The sequence below is a fragment of the Siphateles boraxobius genome, unplaced genomic scaffold (assembly GCF_051911475.1).
Source record: "Siphateles boraxobius isolate OS27281-9 unplaced genomic scaffold, OSU_SipBor_1 130, whole genome shotgun sequence".
NCBI classification, from domain to species: domain Eukaryota; kingdom Metazoa; phylum Chordata; class Actinopteri; order Cypriniformes; family Leuciscidae; genus Siphateles; species Siphateles boraxobius.
This window is the reverse complement of record NW_027508734.1, coordinates 17,950,496-17,968,119: the sequence shown is the minus strand read 5'-3', so window position 1 is coordinate 17,968,119 and position 17,624 is coordinate 17,950,496. Positions and strand designations below refer to the sequence as shown.

The 17,624-nt window shown below is 36.5% G+C and overlaps 2 protein-coding genes across 2 annotated transcripts; both read left to right on the top strand.

Moving 5' to 3' along the window:
- Positions 1 to 3,067: 3,067 nt before the first annotated feature.
- Positions 3,068 to 6,458, top strand: serpine1 (serpin peptidase inhibitor, clade E (nexin, plasminogen activator inhibitor type 1), member 1). Its single transcript, XM_077228277.1, has 9 exons — positions 3,068 to 3,213; positions 3,837 to 4,078; positions 4,282 to 4,506; positions 4,671 to 4,865; positions 4,960 to 5,158; positions 5,276 to 5,376; positions 5,488 to 5,574; positions 5,680 to 5,763; positions 5,889 to 6,458. The coding sequence occupies exons 2-9, from the start codon at positions 3,838 to 3,840 to the stop codon at positions 5,933 to 5,935; spliced, it is 1,179 nt and encodes a 392-aa protein (XP_077084392.1). The 5' UTR covers positions 3,068 to 3,213; position 3,837; the 3' UTR covers positions 5,936 to 6,458.
- A 606-nt stretch (positions 6,459 to 7,064) lies between these two features.
- ap1s1 (adaptor related protein complex 1 subunit sigma 1) lies at positions 7,065 to 17,624 on the top strand. The gene is made up of 5 exons (XM_077228276.1): positions 7,065 to 7,509; positions 9,972 to 10,150; positions 14,834 to 14,942; positions 16,214 to 16,351; positions 16,537 to 17,624. The coding sequence occupies exons 1-5, from the start codon at positions 7,507 to 7,509 to the stop codon at positions 16,582 to 16,584; spliced, it is 477 nt and encodes a 158-aa protein (XP_077084391.1). The 5' UTR covers positions 7,065 to 7,506; the 3' UTR covers positions 16,585 to 17,624.

Sequence of the window (17,624 nt, the reverse complement as noted above, 5' to 3'; positions counted from 1 at the left end):
GTACCTACTAATTAGATACTGCTTATTAATTAGCTTCTAGTACTTATTCAATAGATACTAGTAGATATTTATTAGATACTAGTATTTATTCCAAATGTAGTAAGATTTTTTATTTTACTAATAAGATTTTTTTTTTTTTTTTTCGCCCGCCACCACCCCCCCTCTTTGGAGGACAACTTTATTTTTAATAAAACAGAAAAAGAGCATATATACACAATATATTACAATACAGACAATAAATGTGTATACAGTAACTATTCAAGTAACTATTACTATTGCTATTACTATCACAGTAACTGTGAATAGCATAACTATTCACCCTGTGCAGTGTGAGCCTGGGTACATAAGTGAAGGGGGGGTTATAGCACCATATTCAAGGTGTAACACGTAACATAGGACAAGTGACAGACAAACAATAACAGAGAACACATCTTGAGCAAATTATTCTTATTCTTATTCTTATTATTCCTTCCCTTTTTTCTCCTCCCTTCTTCCCCCTCTTCCTTCCCTCCCCCTCTCCCCTCCCTCCCTCCATCTTCCTCCTCTCCCTCCCCTTCTCCTCCCCTCTCCCTCCCCTCTCCGCCTCTCCCCCCTTCTATTGATCTGAAATGTAGGCTATATTAGTTGATCATGGTTAAGGTGTTTGAGGGAAAGGGGGTTTGAAAACATGTTATGCATGAGTGTAGATGCATATATGTATGTATGAAGTGATAGCTGCAGTAACAGAAGGGGTGAGGTATGTGTCTGGTTATATACACGGCTTATAGTTATGTTTGTGCGATATTGAGAGATGTCAAGATGTCAAGAATGTAAGAAAAGGGGACCATATATCTTCATAGGCTGATATTTGCTTTATTCTGTACGCATTGTGTTTCTCAATTGAAATATATTCTGATATTAAATTTATCCAGAGATTGATGTGGCAGGATTTCTTTGATTTCCAGTTTTGGAGAACTACTTTCTTGGCGACAGCTAAAGAGATGAGCAACGGATTCCTATATTTTTGTGAGATATGGATTTCGGAAAGGTCGCCTATGAGACAAAGTATTGGGGATAATGGGATTCTGTGGCTCATAATGGTGGTGAGCGTCTCAGTAACTGTAATCCAAAAAGAATAGACTGGTTTGCAATGCCACATGGCGTGCAAATAGTCATCTGTACTACCTAAAGAACATTGTGAACAGATATGAGTGTTGTGTAGGCCCATTTTGAACATTTTACTTTGGGTAATATGAGTTCTGTGAATGACTTTATATTGTATAAGTTGCAGGTTTGTATTATTGGTCATAAGAAAAGTGTTCCTACAAATTTGTTCCCAGTACTCAGGGTTGGGAGAGATGGCCAGGTCGGTTTCCCATTTGGTTGTTGGGAGTGTTATTGTTGTGTTTTGGTTCGAAATCATAGTATATAGTTGGGAGGTTAATTTTTTTAAGTTATTAATTTTCAAAAGTTCTTCTATGAGCTGAGAAGGTTGTAATGTATTGTTTGTAAGTGTGGTTTTATTTTTAATTAGGAGTCTAAGTTGTTGATATTTAATATATTTACTAATAAGATTTTTAATTGAACTCTACAGTGGGCGTTCTGACTAGTCATAACATAAGACAAGTAAAAAAAGCAGTTGTGACTAGTAAGATAAGAATAGTTAGCCTACTAGTAACAATTACAAAAGATACTAGTGTCTAATAAATAGGTAGTATCTGGTAATAGTAGCTAATTAATAAGTACTAGTATCTAATTGGTAGTATCTAATGAATAAGTATAGTATCTAATGAATAAGTACTAGTATCTAATGAACAAGTACTAGTATCTAATGAATAAGTACTAGTATCTAATGAATAAGTACTAGTATCTAATGAACAAGTACTAGTATCTAATGAATAAGTACTAGTAGCATGAAAATAGAGACTAGTAGGTTTTGATGATTAAATGTTAATACGGCTTGCCATAGATCTAACCAGCAGAAGACACCATTCGGGTTTAAGTTCCAGCTACGCTGGTGGGGCATGTTGTAACACTGCGTTATAATGTGCCCCTATAAGAACTATGGTATTCTATTCTATACTTTTTATGAATGCTATTGAAAAACCATGAGAAAAGGTGAATAAAGACTGAGTCAATGTTCAGAAATTTTTAATTATTATTATGTTTTGAATATAGCTGTATAGCTGTGTTCTGCAGTTTGGTTTGTTGTCAAACTCAAAAATTAGAAAAAATTACTTTATTTTTAATTATTAAACAATGCCATTATTTTATATGAAAAAGTTAATAATTGTATTTTTGACAAAATATTTTAGATAAATAAATAAATTATTTTGATTAGATCAGATTTTATCCATTTATTTTAAACTGTCACCTGTGGGGCATGTTGTCACATTTCACTTCCTTTCTTTCAGGATAAATCAAGAAACAAATGTACACTGTATTAATGAAACAAAACCACATAATTGTACTAGACTTGTGAAATTATCTCTATCCATCCATATTTCTATCTATTAGTAATTTCTTGTTTTGAATCTAATTTATTCACGTTATATTTTTAGTGTGGGAAAAAAATAAGCACAATAAAATCTATCACTGTAAAAAACTAAACGATTAATAAGTTATGACGACATGTGTTTTTACATTGTTCTAACTCATAAAAATAAGTTAAGCAATTTTAAAACTTTTTTTATAAGTTGTACAAGATTCAATTAATTTGTAAGGCAGTTTAAAGTTGGCTAATTTAAGTTGAAATGACATAAACATCCAACTTGATGTACTTAAAAATTTAAGGCAGCAACTCTTTTTTACAGTGAGTTTTATTAAACAACGAAACACTATTCAAAGCTTAAATGACTGATTAAGGAGCTGTTACTTCTGCCTTAGACTAAACGTATGACTTTGCTGTTTAACGGTCCCGTAAAATGAAAAGAGACAGACCGGGAAAGAGACTGGGTGGAAAAAGTGTTTATGTTTGTCTGATGTATGTGTGAAAAAAGTGGAGAGGGTGACTAAAAAGGCAGACAAAGATGACTTCATAACTTCCGCTATAGTGTGTGTGTGTGTGTGTGTGTGTGTGTGTGCGACTGAAGGGGAGGTCTCAAGTCCTTTAAATAGCGCCAGCGCGTCTCACAGACACCGAGTAGGTACAACTCTGGGCTTGCACTGCATTAGAAGATCACAATAACAGGCGAAATCTACAAAGAAATTCTACAAAAGTAAAACGTCTTTCAGGTAATTGTATATTCTCGTTCTGCCTCAGTGGACTTAAAGCTCAGGCTATAGGCTATTTAATCGACGAGCAATGATTTAAACTTTTTTCGTTGTTAGTAGATTATTTATGCCCACATGTTTTGGTCTGAACTCTGAACACCATTGGAAAACAGAGTTGGATTATGAAATTTGAAACTTTATTTAATCATTAGTTGTGTTATTATTAGTTGTTGACCTGAACAACTGTTTAGGCTACACATTATCGTTATGAGCCTTAGAATTGGGTGAAGTGTTGTAGACAACGGTTCTTGTTGATCTGTAGGTAAACACCTGAGGTATGAAAGAGCGAGTCACAAACAGAAATAGCATGCATGGTATTGCGTTTGAACAGTGGGTGTTGAGTCTTGCACATGAGGGAGAATTTTCACAAGGGAAAGTAAAGAAGCAGCTTGTTCTCTTTTTAGACGAGGTTGAAACATTTGTTTGTCTCCATGGTTTTGCCTAGTGCACACCCATATTGTGAACAGAAACATACTTCATCAGAAATGAATTTAAAAAAATCTTCTTAAAACTATCTTTCATAAAATCTTAACAATTTTGAATTAACACAGCTGACATCTCTCTCCTGTTCCTCACTTATTCAGAATGCAGAGCCTTAGTATGCTGCTGATCTTTACCCTTTGTGGGTCAGGCTTGTGCAACCTTATCCAAGAGAAACAGACGGATTTTGGACTGCAGGTGTTCTCCAAAGCTGTCCAGTCTGCTCCGGACATAAATCTGGCTCTCTCTCCCTACGGCATCTCCTCAGTACTGGGCATGGCTCAGCTGGGAGCCTATGGCAGCACACTTGAAGTGCTCACCTCCAAGATGGGCTACTCACTGCAAGGTAAATAAATAGGAGCAGTAGATGTAATTCAGATTAGCTGAAAATATGTTTTGGAACAGCTTTGAAGAAACTTAGTTCAAAATATATAGTCTTTGTATAGAGTAGGTGGCCATGTCTCATTTATATCTCCTATTCTGATATTTAAAACACAATATCTTGCATTCCTAAGTTCCTTAACTCTATTCTTGCTTTCTCTTTGATAGCACGGGGAATGCCAAAGCTACAGAGGCTTCTTCAGAGAGATTTGGCCACTGAAGATGGAGTGGAAGTGGCCAGTGGTGTCATGGTCGACAGGAAGATAATTTTGGAAAAGGTCTTTAGACGAAGCCTGACCAAAGCCTTCCAGAGCGTCCCACACCAAATAGACTTCACCCACCCAGAGATGGCCAGGCAGGTGATCAACTCCTGGACATCTGACCACACTGGTGGTAAGTAATTAACGCTATAACTGCTATTTTAAATAAATGGCCAGGGATAATCCTTATTTGTAATCACTTTGGATTAAAAACATCTGCTAAGTTATTAAGAGTAAATGTAAACTCACTCATCATACACCAAGACACCTAACTTGACTTATGTTTTAATTTCTTAGGAATGATTTCTGACTTTCTCCCATCTGGAGTGCTGAGTGAACAGACACGTTTAGTCCTGTTAAATGCCCTCCACTTCCATGGGATCTGGAAGATGCCCTTTGACCCTAAACTTACTAGGGAACAGCTCTTCCACAGAGTCAACGGCAGTGCTGTATCTGTTCCTATGATGACAACGACTCAAAAATTCAACTATGGTGAGTGTCAAGGATTCGTTTGAAAGGAACTCATAGATTCATGGCAGGGAAAAATCCTAAGGTAATTTACAATCGTTTTTTTTTCTCCATCCAGGTGAGTTTGTGACTGAGGACGGTGTGGACTATGATGTCATCGAGGTGCCTTATGACGGGGAGTCTATAAGTATGCTTCTGGTGACACCATTTGAAAAGGACGTGCCTCTGATGGCCTTGAACAAAGAGCTAAGCAGCAGCAGGATTCGCCAATGGAGAAAAGAGATGAGAAAGATTAACAAACAACTTGCTATTCCAAGGTAACCGAGACTGATCCATTTCTTTTGAACTTTCATGAACCTTATTATTATTATTTTTTATTAACATTTAAAACAGGAGGCCTAATTTATTGTGTTATATAATGATGACATTTTCAGGTTCTCTATGGATGCAGAAATTGATCTGAAGTCTACACTGAGCAAGATGGGTCTCGGAGACATTTTCAGCCAGAGCAAAGCTGATTTCTCTCGAATTACCAGTGAGTATTGGAAATTATCAGATTTTATTTTTGCCAACTATGTAGCTGTTTCGTCAAGGAATAAATGTTAATGGATTCTCTTTTTGATCTCTCTCTGTTCCGTCCACTTAGCTGAGGAACCTTTATGTATATCCAAGGTCCTTCAGAGAGTAAAACTTGAGGTGAACGAAGAAGGAACCAAAGGCTCATCTGCTACAGGTACAGACACTGAATTACAACCTACCACAACAAAGGTTAAATAGGATCACCAATCATTACAGTGATACCAAAATGCATCTTTTACATTATTCTGTGGTTCCACAGCAGCTGTCATCTACTCTCGCATGGCTATAGAGGAGATCACACTGGATAGACCGTTCTACTTCCTCATTCAACACAAACCCACTGGTCAGTTGTGCTTTCACCTCATTACATGACATTTTGATGGTTTTTTATTTAATTAAATGTCAGTGTAATTAGGACTTTAGTTTGTTCGCTCCCTCAATATTAATCTCCCCTGCTTCATTTCACAGGTGCGTTGTTGTTCAGCGGTCAAGTTAACCAGCCTCAAGAATACTAACAGACTGAAGTAACCGTACAAGCAGTCGGACCAAAGAAACCGCCAAAAAGTCTGCACACAACATACTACTGAAGACACGAGATCTGTTTTAAAATGGGAGGACGGGGAGGGGGGACTGCAAAACCTTCTATATCTGCCATTTGAGCATTGCCTGGAGTGCCAAACTTTAATAAGAAATGTATAAACAAGGTTATTCAGTTTGTTTTCCCTGCTACAGTGGAGAAAGATCTAGAGTCTAGACTATGAAAAGAAAACAATATTGTTCAAAGCATATATCTGAAACATCAAGGACATTTAAAGAACATGAATTTAAAGCCTCAGCAGACAGAAGTTCTACATGCACTAACAATTTGAAGACTGAATTAATGTCTATGCTTGTTTCATCTGATGTGTAGCCTAATGTGCTTATATTTTTTTAAAAGTTGTATTTTACAGTATTTATTAATTTATTGTTGAAGGTAATATTTTCTTGAAGACTGTTTATTAAAAGATTGCCTTTTATAATAAAAGCGACCATACACCACTTTTGGCGTTCTTTATTAAATTACTGTGGAGCTGGCGACACCTTGTGTTCAAAGTTTCAAAGAGTCAAATACTGTATTTCAGACCAATTTTTTTTTTACCTTTATTTAACCAGACAAGTCACTTAAGAAGTTCTTATTTTCAACAACAGCCTGGCAAATGCGTAGGTAACTACTAAAATAATAAACCTTCAGATACATGTATGATTAGCTTGTGTTTTTGACTTGCAGTACAAATTGTATTACGATGATTGTGGCAATGAATGAACAAACTGAGCAGCAGGAATCTTGGGTTATACTGTATAATGAACAGATTAAAGTTATTTGAATGGTATCTTCGTTACCATGGTAACCTGAATCAGCACTCTGTTTTGTCATGGCAACAACATTTGAACATCTTTCCCTGATGCCAGAGTGGCAACGCTGTAATTCTCACAAATAGACAAGAAAAGCACTTAAGTACTTTTGTAAACAAACACATAAAACGTTTACTATTTTCTATTTAATATTTTAACGCAGGGATTCATTTCTTGTGAAGGCAGCAAACGGACTTTCTGCAAGAGATCTTGTGGAGACTGGAATGCGCAGAGCGCACGCGCGCTGGTGGTGATGACGCTATTCCTGACACATCTCTAGTGACGAGGAGTCCGGTTCAATTCAGCGGATCGGTTCTTTTAAGTGAACCAATTCAACAGTTTCTTTACGTCATGATTAATCGTGATCCCTGACATCTCGGCCTGGCATATTACATACTCTAAAACGCTGTCGACACATATTTCTGCTTATTACGTTCAATTTAATTAATACAGCTGTTTACAGTAATTCGTCAGTTCAATTTGTGAACGAATCGGTTCAAACGATGCATTGAAACGACCCGACTCAAAAAACAATTCGTTCACAAATCGGACAGCGCTACTCCAGGCTGCTTCAATGGGGCTCTGAAACTACGAGCTGTCAATTAGACATGTATTGATATTATCTTGCGGTATTTAACAAAAAGTGGGTTGCTGTTCACTGAAATTACCTGACTGCTCTCATTAAGCCGTCAGAATGGTAAGTTATTCTGTTAAAGCGGCATTAATCTACACTTTTCAGGCAGAGCTAGCTAGCTAAAGCTAAGTTAGTACCTGGGCAACTCAGACCCTGTTTAAAGATTCACGTCTCACCTGTCGGGCCCTAGGTGGTCTGTTCAGTTTGGACGCTTTGTGTGGTTTACATCTCTCAATTAAATCGTGAAATTCTCTAGATGTCATAGACTATAAAGCGTTTGTTCTCTACCCGGTCAGTTTGACAGCTAACGTTAGATCTGATGTGATTAGTTGATAGTATTAATTAATCAGCGAAATGATTTTCACTGCTTGGTGCTCAACCGGAGTGTTTCCTGAATACCCGAGGTATCGTTGATTGAACATGAGGTTTCAAATGAAATCATTTTCTAAAATCAATTTTTTAAAAGTTGTCTTTTGGCTCTTTTGATTCGACCCGGAAACGGTTGTCTAGTTGTGACAGTGTATTTTAATGTGAGATAAGATTCAGATTAACGTTAACTGTGAGTCAGAATGACTTTAAGCCACAGTACATTGCGGGTTGTAGTGTCATAACAGTATGTTCTCTCAAAACTATTCCGAAGTATTTCACAACGTATTTCCTTTGTTTAATCAGTTAAGCATGAAAGGAAGTGCTGCTCTGAGAGATAATATCCAACACATCATAAAACAGTGTTTACAAACTAAGAAAGCACTAGTCTAGGCTTAATGCTCATAACAGAGGGAAGCAAAATGTGATGTATTTACTCTGTCCAAACTGCCTAACACTTTCCTCTTTGCCATATTCAATAAACTGGCTGACCTGAAGTTGCTTATGCTTAGATCTATAAACAGATGTTACAAAACTAAAGAGAGCATTTTTCTACATCTACATATTCTACATATTTGTTTTCCCCTCTTTCTGTGTTGCAAGAAAAACAGCAGAAACATTCATCGCTGTAAGTAAAGATGTTTAGTTTAGCTGTAGACAGTGATCTGATTGTCTGTTCTGTAGATTTTAATGTTCTTTATTAACATTAGATTTTCATGAATGTGTGAGTTTAATGTCCCAACATCTGTGTGTTAAAACTACTAACAAGTATTATAAGACATGGCATTGATCAAGTAAAAACAATGCATGGTTTTAACAAACTATATATGTGGAGGCAAAAATTTCACTTGATTTGGCTGCTTAGTTTGCTTTTTATAGCATTGAAGAATATAGCCTAGTCTCTTTCCCTCAGGAGGTTACTATTCTCGTCTTTGGCCTCAATAAAAAAAAATTCCCACATCTCTCCCATCTTTTTTTATGTCTTTCTTTTTTTGGAAATCAAGCGGCTGTTGTACATCAGAGCCTTTCACTGCCAAGTGCATTGCACCATTTTTAGACTATTTCAAGGGCTGATGTAGGCTGACGAATTCTGGCACAAAGTATAAGTCCTTAATTTAGCAAGCCAGAAAAAAAAATTCTCCCCAATTAAACTAATGTGTGCTAAGAGTAGTGTTCCATGTGACAGTCTTGTGGTTTTTAATCATAGTGTGTCTTATACTAGTTCTGTGATCAGAAAATGTGATGGTTATAGATAGCCCTTGGAGTGTATTGAGCTGAATGAATGCACCGTGTTGGATATGTGGGGCATGTCTGTTGGGAGCAGATACAGTGCTCTTCAGCTCACCTTTTTAAATATTTAACACATCTGAAATGTATAGGCCAGCTTGCTTTCTAATTTTATAATGATGGATGACGCTGAAGTTCTTTTAGGGAAAAAAAGTAACATTTTTACACACATTTTCCATTACGCCTTCAATCCTTTCTGATAAGCCAGATGCTGGTTATATTGAATCATCATCACCATCATCATTAGTATGTGGGTAGTTGAGAAATAATTTTTTTCAACATCAGGTTGAATTTTAGGTTGTAATTTATTTGAATTAGTAGTAATGTAGTGTAGGCCTATACTCTAGGTCACGCTTTTTAAAATACCTTTTACCAGTTTTAGTCGCTTTTTAGTTTTAGGCCTTTTCATCAGTCCTTCGATTACAATTGGATATTCAAAACTACAAATATTCCATGTAGTCTCTAACTGAATATAAAGTCTTAAAAACGGCATGTAAAATAAATATGCTATACTTCATTTAAAATGCTATTTGATGCGTAACACTGCAGCATGCCAGCTACTCACTTTTAGTTTTTGATCATAATTCATTTTTTTCTGTATTATCCAGTTCAGTGTTCTTGAAAACTAAAACTATTTTTTTTCATTAATTAAAATAAATTTGAAATAAAATTAAAATATAAATATTAGATGGAAAAACTTAAACCAGAAAAATATTGATCTGAATTAAGTGTACGTGCTAAAATTATCAAATTAGTAAGCCTGAAATAAAAAATAATGGCAAAGCGAATAAAAATGTCAAAAGCACATAACAAAACGTACTATTTTTCTTTATGTAATCCTCTCCTGTCTTTCTCTCTCTAATGTTCTGTAGATGCGCTTTATGCTTCTGTTCAGCCGGCAGGGGAAGCTACGACTCCAGAAATGGTACACGGCTACGGCTGAGCGTGACAAAAAAAAGATGGTCAGAGAGCTCATGCAGGTGGTGCTGGCCAGAAAACCCAAAATGTGCAGCTTTCTGGAATGGAGAGATCTTAAGATTGTCTACAAAAGGTAGAAAATCACACATGCATTTGATGACTTTGTGAGACAGAAATGTCGCTTGTACATGTCACTTTTCTCTGTTTTTTACATGCACACAAAAGGTTGTCTGAAATAAAAGCTACAGTTAAATAATTAGTACTGGTACAGGGCTCGACATTAAGGCTTGTCCGCTTGTCCGGGACAAGTGGATTTTTTGTAGGACAAGTAGAAGAGAAAATTAGTTGTCCGACCGGACAAGTTAAATTTCAAACAAAATAAAATGCCATGTTACTTCACGTTATGTGCCACTCGTTACGTCTATTTTACAGATTTAATTTTACAGATTTGAAACGAAGACATGTCCTGAATGTGAATGGCCTGTGAATGTCCTGAATGTGACTCGCAGAAAGACGCGCACCAGTATGATGCGCATGCACAGACCGCGCGCCAGAATACAGTTCTCTTTCGCGCTTGAACGAACATCAACACACACAATTAAGCCAAAATGTCATTTGTCGAGTATCTTCATAACACAAGAGCAGTCTTATGATGGACATAAAGAGTTGTGACTCGTGAGAGAATGAGGCGCGTGTGAGATCCGCGTCTCTGTCCACAGCGGCTGCTCTTAAAGGGCCAGCTACTAATAAAGTGTTCTGTCAGTAAAGTTAATGAAAGAACAAAGGGAACAGAGAAAATTACTCACTGCTCTTGACTAAAGAACTTGTGTAGCTTTAATAAGGAGTAGTCTATATATAATTTATAATTTATGCTGCGCAGACTGTTTGATAACTTTATTCAATTTCTGTATATGTCCTACCTGTTAGACAGTTCATTTTTATCCAAACATCAATGGCTTATTGATCATTATAGGTGTTATCAATCATTTAGTTGTTATTGCTAATTTCAGAATTATCACTAATCTGTGTGTGCATTTGGTTTAGAACCAAACAAGTTGACTCATGAAACCATTTGTTTATTATATCGCAATCGCATATCACAACCGCAATATTGATCTCAATAATAGGAATATGACATTGTCCCCAAATCGTGCAGCCCTAGATAAAATTATAAATCTTTACCCGGACAAGTGACTTTTGTGCATGGACAAGTGAAACATAAATTTACTTGTCCGAAGGACAAGTGCCTCAAAAAGTTAATGTCAAGCCCTGCTGGTACACAAACTATATACTTTTTTCCCTTTTTTCTCTTTTTTTTGTCCAATATAATTATCTAGTGAAGCATACTTAAAATTATTGTGAACATGAACAATGACTCATTTAATGCGTCGGTATTGAGGAGTGGAATTGTTTGAAACATCAAAATACATTTCATATCTAGTTACCTACGCACAGTGAAGTGTATTGAGGGGGTCATAGTTTTTTTGCCACAAGGGGGCACTAAAAGTAAAGCAGCCTTGTTCTGTTGTGTATGATGCTTGTTTTTGTTTTTCACTTCAGCACTGCATCTGATGATAATATCAATATCATCACATATATTATCTTCTTGATTTGCCAGCTACTTAATGTCATTAAGGTTCCTAATTTTGTTTTAGAGGTCTCCTTCAATAGTTTACATGCATCCAAGGTAAAAAAACACTTTGATATTCACATGATATACATTGCACACCACCTTATTTCTCAAAGGCCCAGTTTACACCTGTTTGCTTATTGGTCGATCGGATCAGAAGTAGACGAGAGTGACACATTCCCGTTTACACCTAGTGTTTTAATCGGTCTCTTTTGTCCACTTTTAACCACCTGATTTCTTTGAGGGGAGGGTCTGTGGGCAGGTAAATCTATGGGCTTTTTCAAGATATATCCAGCTGCAGACCCGCAGCACCACCAGTTTCAGAACCCCAGTGCCAGAACCCCAGCGCCAGAACCGGAAGTGAGGGAGGGGCGGAATTATTTACAATGACACAAGCATGGTTATTTTTGCAAGTATTTAAAAATATTAAAAATTGTTGCACCTTTTAAATAATATTTAGGGTATGTTTTTATTACACAGTGAGTCACTGCTCGTTGTATGAACTATAACTGGTATGTGACAAATAAAGAGCAAGACAGTGCTCGTGTTGTTTGAAGACGTGAGAGTGCGCGCGCGCGGCCGGGGCTCTCTCTCTCTCTGCTCGTTAAGCGCCCTGTCATGCGCAGCAGTCATTCTATTCCGCCAAAAAGCGGACGATCTGACGGGTTTTAGAAGATTTAATACAACCTGAAACTAAAAAACAGACCCGACCTCTATTTGAGACCGGACTTATATTTACCCAGACCTGCAGCCACACCAGGCGTGTAAAGAGACAATCGTCTATTTGGGACTCGGCTATTATTTGAAGTACGGTACATTTTTATGGTTTCTTTTAAAACAATGCCGGATTTTCTCTCTCTTTTTAGATTTTTGACATTATTTTACATAAAGAAAAATGCATGCTGCACATGTTCTTGTGAAATAAAGTATATTTTATATAAAATGACCATAAGTTTCAAGCATTATTTTCACGATCAGGAAGTAACTCTCATAATACAATAAAACGGATAACTATATAGAATTATATTACACAAAATCAATGTTTTAAATGCTTATTTTACTATACCTTAATGTATCATTATAATAAGTATAAAGTATGACATTTCGTGTGTAATAATGACGTTTCGTGTCTAAGCAAATTACGCTCCAAAACGTTAGGTGGCGTTACTCGGTTTAGAACGTAAGCTCCGCCCCTCACTTCCGGTCCTGGCGCTGGTGTTAGAACGTAAGCTCCGCCCCTTACTTCCGGTTCTGGCGCTGGGGTTCTGAAACTGGTGGTGCTGCGGGTCTGCAGCTGGATACTATTGGCTTTTTCAGATCTTTTTATCTAATGGAGAAAATAAGCTTGCACAATTTAAATATGAACACGACCAGAGACGATTGAAAAACGCACGAAGAGCAGCGCCACAAGACGACGCTGAATGCTGTAAATGTGTGTTAGAAATCAGGAATGGTGAGAGAATATTGTGTTTGGTATGTTTTCCAACAAATTTTAAATCACCTTTTGGCTAGCGTGCTTCCCACAATGTTTATGCATTAGGTAGGCGGAGTAGAGCTGGCGGTCTTTTTGCGGCTGTTCGACCACATAAGTGTCTACACTACAAAAGCAATCTGATCAAATGCGTTTTCGACCACCTCTGGAAGTGGTCGAAAGTGGACAAGTTCAAAACGTTTTAGACCCCGTTTACACCTGTATTTAGCATTGTCCACTTAATACCAGGTGTAAACGGGGCCAACGAGTCTGAACACGGTCTGTTTAAGGTACAGTCTCTCCCTCCTTTCAGAAAGCCAGTTCTGTTCTCATTGGTCAGACAGCTCCATCTGTTGTGATCTCTTAATTCTTATATTGCATGTTGGAAATGAAACTCTCATTACCATATCTGAATTTCAGCTCTGTAGGCTTTCTCAGTGCTTGATACATAGTGATACAAATGTTGCCGTTGATTTTTCCTTATCAGTTCCAGCGCGAGTCCTTATCCTTTTGAAGTGCATGCTAAGTGGATTCACAGTGCTGAAAACGGCAACTTCTTGACATGTCGACAACACAAACCAAACTTTCCCAGGCCTAGCTAGAACTACAATGTTTGAGGGCGGTCAAAAGTAGACATTGTCCGTGAGTAGCTAATTAAGGCCATAGGCTGGCATTATGCAAATATGTTACATTGTGATGTAGGTGTGTAACAGGAAGTGAGACTAATTGCTGATGACTCGTTTCAGAAGTTTAAGGGGGCGGGGGGCGATGGGTTGATGATTGAAATTGCAAAAAGACCTTAAACAATTACTAAATAAACTGTAAAATGTTATGTTTCCTAATATATTTATTTCATGTGCTGTGCTGCACGAGCTTGCGGCGCCATCTGCAGGACAGGACACCCTTGTCATGTTAGCCAGGGTTCAAAGCGCCAAATGCAAGTAAAAATCAGTTGCCTGTCAACAAAGAGAAGCGTTAAGGTCTCCCTGCGGTCTCTTAAGATTATTCTCCTGGCCAAGAAGAACAACTTTCTTACTATAGTACTAACAGTACAAAAGCATGTAGCAAGATCAATAGTTTAAGTGACTTTGATTTGTGAGCCGCAAACACAGAGACAATCAAGCGTGGATATAAAGGGTTTAATAAATGAAACTACAGGTACATACAGCTAAATGAAGCAAAGCATATACACAGAATAAAAGAGAGACGATTGAATGGTAAGATTTACAATGTAACCACAACCTAATGAGCGCCATCAGAGAATCAAAATCACTTTCTTAAAAGGGGTCAAAACGTAGAGACGCATTTAAAGATTGATAAAACGGTAACTTGCATTGGCTTTGGTGCTGAACAAGAGTCCGGATGCATGTAGATTATGGAGATTCTTGATAAGTTTGTTAGGAGTGAGCTGAAGCGTTCGTACATTTTTTTTTCTTTCTTTTTTTGTCCGTGTGAAATTTGAACAGGTTAACTTGAAAGTAATGTTGCCAAAAAAAAAAAATATATATATATACACACACACACACACACACACACAATAGTCAACATTTGGAGTGGATCAAAACCTTTCATCAGTTATACATGAATTTTGAACAATACCTGTTCTTTTTTGATCCACTTCAAATGTTGTTTACTATATATATATATATATATATATATATATACTTTTTTTTATGGACATATTATATGTATTATATTTATCGGGTTGTGTGTAGGTATGCCAGTCTATATTTCTGCTGTGCGGTGGAGGAGCAGGACAATGAGCTGATTACCCTGGAGGTCATCCATCGCTTTGTGGAGCTGCTGGATAAGTACTTTGGCAGTGTGAGTCATTCCTCGCCACCACCCCTCTTTCATCTGGCCTCTCTATTTCTCTCCTCTTTCTCGCTATTTCATACCTCACATCACAGCAACCCAAAACCTGTGAAATTCTCTTTACTTTTTCATTCTTTTTGCTTTTTTGTCCATCCACTCCTCTGCTTTTTATCCTCCGCTATTTGTACCATGTCTATTTTTCTTTGAACATTCCACATGACACCCTTTGTATTGATATTATTTGTTGTTGTGCTTCATAGCTTTTCTGTTTTGATTATCTGATAGTTTTTGTTGCCTGTCATTTATTAAGGTTAATTCCTATTTTGCGTGCGTCTGTGTTACATTTTTTGTGTGTAGCATTCACAATGTTCCTCTTTGACCATTTTAACATTCACAGAATTGTCCCATTGCAGTTATTATTTTGATTTAGTTCGTGCCATTTATTAAAATGCATTGATGTAAGGTTTGTCAACTAATTTTTAATGATAATAAAAGCAAATTTTATTATTGATTAGTTATTTAAATTTACTAAAAGGTTGTTAGTTGTGATTCTAATTTATGTATTTGAATTTGAATTATTTTCATATACACTACTGTTCAAAAGTTTGGGGTCTGTAAGATTTTTTTAATATACTGAAATAAATTCAAACTTCTAGTCAGAAAGGCGCATTAAATTGATAAACGTGTTGGTAAAGAAGTTTATAATGTTAGAAAAAAATCTATTTCAAATAAATGCTGTTCTTTTGAACTTTCTATTTATTCATCAGAGAATCCTGATAAATATGATTTCCATGGTTTCCATTAAAATTTTAAGCAGCGCTGTTTTCAACATTGATAATAATCAGAAATGTTTCTTGAGCACCAATCAACATATTAAAATGATTTTTGAAATAGAATGATACAGAAAACAGCTATTTTTAATTTAAATAATATTTCACAATATTACTGTTTTTGCTAATCAAGTAAATGCAGCCTTGGTGAGCAAAAGAAACTTCTTTCAAAAACATTCTTTTTAATGTTTGTTTGTGTATAAATGAATATTCTCACAATAGATATTTCTAATATGGCATTTACATGACACAGAATACAGATTAAATAATACAGGCATATTTAAAAACTCATTTCTAGAAACTGGAACTTTGCCTCATTTGGACTATAGGTTAACACATTTATGTGACACATTCATAACTGGAATATTATAAGATTCTTGTGCACATAAACAAGATAGTTTCTCATGTCTCCACTATTGTGTGTGTGTGTGTGTTTTGTACACAATGCAGGTTTGTGAGCTTGACATCATTTTTAACTTTGAAAAAGCTTACTTTATCCTGGACGAGTTTCTAATGGGGGGTGAAATTCAGGACACATCCAAGAAGAGCGTGCTCAAGGCCATCGAACAGGCCGACCTTCTACAAGAGGTGTGTGTATGCATGTTATTAATGTATTCTTGAATGTTGTTTGCATAGAAAAGTCTAATAATGTTACTTGAATTCTGTTGTTTATATACTCACAACTCCTCTGAGCATTGCACATTGTAAGCTGCCAAGTTAAATAATCAGTGCATTGTGTAATGGCCTCAATGGAAACCCTTTTCTCCGGACAGGAGGATGAGTCACCCAGGAGCGTCCTAGAGGAGATGGGGCTGGCCTAGTACTAGTTTCCAATGCAGTCAAGACAGATGGTAAATTTCGGTACAACTGCGACCTGTGAAGGGGAGTTTGCAAGTGGGTCCAATGGGAGAGAGGAGAAAAGGGAAATAAAAGAGGGTAGATGAGGTTAATTTTGATACTACTGAGATCAGCATGTGATTGTATTTCAATTCCAACCTTTTTTTGTCTTTTACATTTTAAAATGGCTGTCTAGCTAGGAACTCCTCTTTCTTAAACAACACTAGAGAAAGAGAGTTGCTGATAGACATTTGAATTTAGCAATCAGAACATTTAGAAGAATATTTAGAGAAAAAGATTTGAGCCTTGCCATTTTAAAAAACAGGTCATGCAATGCAATGCCATTACTATACGTCTACTGTAGCTGCTCAGGAAAAAATGACATTGACCATCCAGCCATGTTTATTTATGTGAGATGCAAATATTTGTACTTGTACCACTTTAAATTAAGTGCTATGACCATAAGGAAATCTTCTAATGGGTTTTTTATAATGGATCGATTTTAAAGATATATTCACTAAATGGGATGAATTTTAAATTAACCTTTTTAAATGGCTGCAATACTGAATGGACTATATTGTGTGGTCTATTCATTCTGTTCCTTGAGCCACAGTAGTAAAATGTCTGAATGTGTAACTTACGTTGAGAACACGGCAGTGAATCTCAACCACAAAATGGCGCTGAAGCTCTTTCCTGTTTATCTTGGTCTACATCCTGCTTTCCAAAGACGTGTTTCTGACTGTAGGCATGGCGTTGGAGTTGTAATAAGTAAGGGAGTATTTGTAGCTTGTTTCAGATAACAGAAGAGGGCTTTGATATTAAGTGTGATGTATTTACATAGCTTTTTAAATGTGGTGTGAAATAAGGGAATATTTTAAGATGAACGGTTTCTTTTTTAAAAACAATTGAATAATTCAGCATGAGGGCATGTTTTTTTTTCCTGTGTAAAGTCCGTCAGGTAACCAAAAACAGAATTATGTGTGAATGTAATTTTATAAATAATAAAACACAATTTTAGCCTAAA